This window comes from Dermacentor albipictus, chromosome 6 (genome assembly GCF_038994185.2).
Source record: "Dermacentor albipictus isolate Rhodes 1998 colony chromosome 6, USDA_Dalb.pri_finalv2, whole genome shotgun sequence".
Lineage (NCBI taxonomy): Eukaryota > Metazoa > Arthropoda > Arachnida > Ixodida > Ixodidae > Dermacentor > Dermacentor albipictus.
Window position 1 is genome coordinate 120,503,829 of NC_091826.1, and position 6,897 is coordinate 120,510,725.

The window sequence follows — 6,897 nt, forward strand, 5'->3', positions numbered from 1 at the left end:
TCCAGGGCCTCGTAGCGAGTCGCGAAAGATAGGGAAGTGTCGGTCTCAAAGAGACAAGAAGGACTAATTAGTTTCAGAGTAGGGAAAAATGGTATGGGCGTAATTAAAGAAAATATAGTCGAAAGAAAATTCACCAACGATTACGATACTCCCTGATCCGAAAATTGAGCCCAGCTGCATACGCGTTTTCATTTCGCGACATATTGGCTGGCGCGGACAATCTCTCTCTTGCGGCACGTTGCAAAGGGAGCGAAGTGTGGCGCGACTGCCTCGCTAATCGCGACGCGTGGGCGCGATTCACAGCAGCAGCCGCAGACAGACCTCCACTCATGCAGCACTTTGTTTCCATACAGACGACACACGCTGCTCTGGCGCCACCTCGTAGCCGTCGTAGCCGCAAAGCCTGTCGTGCGCGGCACTACGTATTTGTTCCCACGCTTTCGCCACACCCTCCTGCGCTGTCCACCTCGCGCTCTCTTCTCTATCCCCGTCTTTCATCTCCCGATGCGCTCCGCGTTCCCTCTCATCTATCGCTGAGCTCGATCGCTCAGTTACGAGGTAGCACGCTGACGCCGACGCTCGGTGCAGGAACGGGCAGCTAAGAGCTGGGCACTAAAACCACGTTGCACTATATCCCTGTAAAGGGTGCACCGCCGCATATATAGACATGCTGAGGCGAAGCCGCCGTACCGCACAATTTGAAAGAATGGAGCGACTTCACTTGGAATAAGTAGGGTTCGCGCATTGCAGTGGTGGCTTGAAAAACTGGAGGACGCTTAAGCTTCGCCTTCAAGAGTGGAACGCGACAGCGTTCCTGTCGACTCGCCAAGGGATGTAAGACAGTGGGCTACGGCGCAGCGACTACGCGCCCCGCATCGGACGCGGTGAGCGTCGAGCAACGCAGCGTTCGGCGCGGCAACGAAATGTGCGCCTGAGCAAGCGACGCACGCCTGAGCCTTAGAAACAGCTCGTTTCTAAGGCAACACCGCATTCACTAGAGGCGCGTTTGTACCGCTTTGAAGCATCGAACTCGTGGCTCAGTCGGAGACGCGTCTTGGCTACCGAAGAGGAAGGACGTGTTATCATGTGCTCCGAAGGAGCGGTGTTGGCGGCCGCGAACGGCCGCGGTAACAGGAATGCTGTTTTTGAAGACGAGTATTATCAGGTGATTTTGCCGCACTTGCCTACCGGTCGAATCGTCCTTAATACTGTTTTCTTACACGCGGACGTCCGTGGAAGACCGTACAAGGTTGAGGATTTCCGTGACGCTCTGGTTCGTCTGGAACTGCTCCCCGAAGTAGTTGCTTTGGGGGCGTATCAGATGAATCACGTGTGGGCGGTCATGATGAAGACGACTGAAGCCACAAAGAAACTGCTTGCTATCCGAAGCATCATTGTCAAAGAACGGCGCTGTATTGTCGTTGACCCCACCAATCAAGGCGTGCGCTTGAAGTTACACTGGATGCTGCCAAACGTGTCAGATGAAGACATCAGACAAGCTCTTGCCCCATACGGAATAGTTACGGACGCGGCGAAAGAACGGTGGCGTGTTCAAGGGATTTTGGACAAGGGCTCAACGACGCGGTCGGTGACCCTGCAGCTTAAGGCAGGTACTACAGTGGATGATATTCCGCACCAGCTACGCATAGCAGGGGAGCTCGTCCTTGCCGTCATTCCGGGCCGCGCCCCTCTTTGCCTGCGGTGCCATACAACCGGTCATATCCGCCGGGACTGTCGAGTTCCACGCTGCGAGGTCTGCCGCCGCTTCGGCCATGAACGATCTCAGTGCGTCAAGACATACGCCGTCGTCGCAGGACCAACGAGGAGAGAAGAAGAAGTATCTGAACACCTCATGGATGAGGCTGAAGTTGAAGATATTTCTCCGGTTAAGAGCGACAAGGTTGGCAACACGGTCACACAGAAGCAGCCTCTCCACCCCAAAAACTTGTGCCCAGACAAGAAAACCAACGACGAGGCTGATACTCGGAAAAAGACTGAAAACGAGGCGCCTGAAAACCAGAGTTCCGCGACAGAACAGAGTGATGTCCCCTCGAAGTCGTCGCCTGCCACTACGTGTGCGGAGGCGTCTGCTACGACTGACGTCGACATGTCAGCAGCCACTAGCATGCCTGCGAAGCGGGCACACGAGGAAACGATCGGCGTAACCGAGACCTCTGGAGCAACGACATGCAGCGAACCACCTACAAAGGCGACTCATCTGCGACGTACGCCTTTCAAGCCGAGGCCCAACGTCCAAGTCGAGCGGAGACCCGAGACGGGGCCGCCCCCGTAGCGGCTTCGTTTCGGGCAGTACAGCCTAGATTTGGCCACTACGTGTGATACCGCCAGCTTGACTGGCGGAGCCATGTACAACAGAATAGAGGACACCACTTTGTGCATAGTGCATGGGTCGCTCAAGGTAAGCGCTATGCGACCCGATTGTTCTTGCTCATAATGGAGGCCGCAATTAACACCGCGATTCGTATTGCCACGCTAAATGTCCGAGGACTAAGCACGAGGCGGCGGCAATACCAATTGAGTCGTATCTTTCTGGAAAACAATCTCGACATAATCGCAGTTCAGGAAACCAAGAGAGCGAGTCAGGAGCAAACGGATCGCATGGTGCAACAATTCGTTCCCCGTTACAATGTATGCGTCTGTCATGCGGCCGGCACATCGGGGGGCTGCGCTATTTTTTTGCGCAATAGCCTAAATATAAGTGTAGAAGCAGTCACAGTGTGTGAAACGGGACGCCTGGTTGTTGTCGATTTTACCTTGAATGAAGTTTTCTGGCGAGTTATCTGTATTTACGCCCCTAATAGAGAGAGCGAGAGACAGTCTTTTTTCGAACGAGTTGAGGATTATTTAAAGACCGATAAGCTTTTGGTTTTACTTGGCGATTTCAACTGTGTTTGTTTTCCGGAGGATCGCGTGAAAAAACTGCCGCTGAATGACCATAGTGCACTGCTATTGAACAATCTTGACAGTGAATACAACCTGGAAGACGTCGGCTATGTGTTGTATGACCACAGTGTTCCGCGTTTTACTCATTTTCAGGGACTTAGCCATGCTCGGCTAGATAGAGCTTATGTGTCACTGGAACTGGTGCCGTTATGTAAAACGTACGAGAACAACCAAGTCTCTTTTAGTGACCACAGTTTGGTTGCCTTCACAATAGGAACAAAAGAACGAAAAACAAACTTCTCGTGGGATTTGTGGAAATTTAACGATAAGTTACTCAACGATGACTGTTTCGTAAATGACATTAAAGAAAAACTTGGACGATTGATTGTAGCTGAAGAGAAATATGTAGTAACCATGTGGGAAGATTTTAAAAATGAAGTGAAGATGAGTGCTATAGAAAGGGCAACTAAACTGAAACAAGAAGAAAAACGGAAAGAAAAAGCCCTGAGGAGTAAACTCGACTTTCTACTTAATGTAGAAAGCACAGAACCGGGCCAAGTCATGAAGGAAATCAAGAAAGTTAAAAGCCAGTTAGAAATCGTCGATACAGAGAAGTACTGTGGAGCCATGATAAGATCCCGTGCAGAAAGATTGTGGCAAGGGGAAACACCGAATAAACGTGCGCTAAGTGACGAGAAAGCTTACGCTCGCCGCAGTGATATAAAACAGATAAGCTACAATGATGAAGTAACGAGTGACCGCAGGACCATTGAACGCGCCTTTGTTGAACACTATGGAGACTTATTTGGCGAAAGAAAAACTGATCTGGGTGGCTTCATAAAGCCTGTTTCACATGATGCGATTTTCGTCGCACCGGAAGTGCGATTTCCGTCGTTTGCGATGAAAATCGCAGTCGCAGTGCCGACCCCCCGATTTTCGGCTGCGACCAACCGGTTGGTCGCACAGTCGCACCGTCGCACCGATCGCTGCGATTTTCCGTCGAAATTGCGCGGAGAGCTGTCAACGGAGCTATTTCGCCGGTTTGTTTTGATGGCGTCTCGCACGAGCAGTGCAATCGCGGAGACGTGGATCGTCGAATTAGGTACGTGCGCGAATTAAGGGAGAATAAAAAACTTGTACAGATTGCATTCTCCTATTGCTATGCGTTTGTTGACACGCTACACAGCAAATGAAGTGCATTTTCACCTTTGCTTCGTGCGCCTTTGCGAGTTGTCAGTCCTAGGAGGTGTTCGATCCCCAGCAGACGACGAGGTCGTCACAATTTTCTTTTGTTGAGTAGCATGCAAAAATCGCGCTTACGGAGCAGCTTGAATTATTTCAACCTCGGCAAGGGCAAATGACAAGACAGCAAAGTACCCGAAGTTTCTACGTTGCGCTGAACGCGGTACCGTTCAGTTGCATTTTCTTGTCGGTTTTCAAGCATGAATTTCCCGATTCATCTTGAAAGCTTATCTTGCCTCTTATTAAATTTGACAGAGCAAAAGTGTAGGCTATCGTAATGAATTTGCTACGGTAGTATTAAATCCGTGGCTTGAATAAAATATTACATGCACGCTAAGTTGCACCTCTTCTCTGGAGATTTTTTTTTTCTTGCACAGAAACCAATAAACATAGGCTATGTTGCGGACTTTGTATCCTTACTGCATCTGTATGAACACTTGCTCTGCAAGGTAATCAACTGTACAGCTAGCAGAATAATTAAATTGCTTGCTATAGAGGCAAAGTGACAACGTACCCTCCAGCACAATTATGTAGAACTCGTGCAACAATGCGAAAAGCAGGCAAACGGCCTGTTCTTGTGGGGATAAAACAGTATAAAACGACACGCTGAAGAAAAGTAAATCAAAACTGTGCAGTGAAGTCAGCCAGTACAAGCAGTTCTTGCACATTCACAGCGGATCAAGTGTGCAGAAACATGCCTTCCATGTTTCTAGTAAGTTTCTAATAAGTTTGTGATCACATATATTAGTGTGTAAATCCATATAACGATATCCGCTGCGATTATTATTTTTATAAGTAATGAAATACCATGCTACTTGCAAGAACATATATCACCCAAGGATTTCAGAACAAATTTCTGCATTTCAACTATACACAATATGTGGCTTATTCAATAAAAGACCATAAACTGGGCTTTTTTGCCATGACAAATTTATTCCAAACTTTACTTACATACAGGCAAGAAAAAAAATTATAGACAGAAATATTGTTCTTCAATTTGTTCACCTGCCACTGTGGCTATAGCATTCTGCTGCCAACACAAGGCGAGGGGTTGATTTGCCAGCCATGGAAGTCGCATTTCGATGGGAGTTGTAGGTGAGAAAAAAAGCTCTTGCACTTAGATTTAGTTCATCACCTTTTATTGAACCCTTACACTTCAAAATACTATTGCATAGGGGGGCATGCTTATGCAAAATCTAACACCAATAGAAAGCAAAGGGCAGAATTGTAAACCAACCATCTTTCGTGATAATTCGAGTGTGTAAATATTCATTGCATCGATATGTATTGTTCAACAGCACTGCACAAATAAGCATGAGCAGGTGTAGCAAGTACTCTGTCAGGAAGCTGGTTCTACAGATGTATAAAAGGCATGAATGCTCATACTACGTCGCACACATAGCACAAAGAAAACCTTTTTCGAGAGTTGTCCCTTCTGGCAGATATGAGTGGGACATAAGCAGCAGAAACTTTATTGCAGGACATTGTGTAATACTGCTTATGAAAGAGTGAAGAGAGTGAAAAGGCTTTTAACAGCAGTACCTCATGCTGCTCTAATAAGAGGAACGATAAGCAAAAACATTTCTGGTAGAGCACTTAAACAGCAACTTTCTGAAAGACAGAAAATTTCAGGTGAGAGTTGGAGGTACATTTGGCGCACACACACCAACAACACGGGCATACTACAAGAAACACTACAGCCTATGGTGTATTACAGTCCATGGGAAAGCTATCTTATACAGAAATCAAGAATGATGCAACAAGCCCTCGACAACACTGCAGACTTTCTTGGCCAGTCTGGCCTCTCGCTTTCTGATAAGTCAGCTCATATGGACGTCGGAAAAAAAAAGAAAGACTAGAATCAAGAACTACCCAAGATTGCACATTGTGATCCACATAGCTGGACAAATATGCCCGCAAGTCAACATCCACAAATCCTCAGCTAGTGTAAGCCCGTGACGGCAGAGCCAGCACGTGGGTGAAACAATTATGCAATGCCTGGACGCAACTTCCACACCTGGTGAACAGAATAATCTCGAAATAATGGGGGTGGACTAGTGCATACTATAGAAAATCGCAGATGCTGTGCTTGTGTCCAAGGTATGGCACGGTATGAATTACCAGCAGCACACAAAAAAGACAACTCATCGAATACAGGCATCGGGTAGTAATAACAGGTCTTTCCAACTGTACCATGCTTGATGACCTCTATGAAAAAGAGCTGACGAACAAGCTCCTAGACGGAGTAGAGTTGCAGCCTGCAGCACAAATTCTTTGTCTCAAGAGCTCAGAACCTCGTCCCAAGATACTATGCCAGCTAGCATACGAGATGCAAAGATGACTACCCCTCCCTTCAGAAACACAACCTCGGGAGTACCTGAACTTGAAACACAACAGGCCCATACCGTGGAATATGGGGGCAAACAATTAGGGCAGGAGACTATATGCAACTGCCAAACACACAGAGGAGGTTGCTAATCATGAAAATGCAAGCAAACATAAGGCACATATAGTACACTCATCTGGCAATACCAGTGTAACAGTAGTATGACACTACATAAAACTAAACGCCATATAAGTGAGTACCATTCCAGGTCATCCTACACCTAGAAAAGCTGAACTGAAGGCAATCAAAGCAGCACTTGTAGTGCAGATTACACCCTGCATGGATTCACCAGAAACTGTCTGGGCCTGCACATCACACAAGATTGTCAGGAAAATCAGGAGATTGACACGCGACTTGCAAGCACA

The 6,897-nt window shown here is 47.6% G+C and overlaps 1 protein-coding gene across 1 annotated transcript; it reads left to right on the forward strand.

Annotated features, from left to right (window-relative positions):
- Positions 1-1,052: 1,052 nt before the first annotated feature.
- Positions 1,053-3,484, forward strand: LOC135913774 (uncharacterized). Its single transcript, XM_065446418.2, has one exon. The coding sequence runs from the start codon at positions 1,085-1,087 to the stop codon at positions 2,291-2,293; it is 1,209 nt and encodes a 402-aa protein (XP_065302490.1). The 5' UTR covers positions 1,053-1,084; the 3' UTR covers positions 2,294-3,484.
- Positions 3,485-6,897: the final 3,413 nt, after the last annotated feature.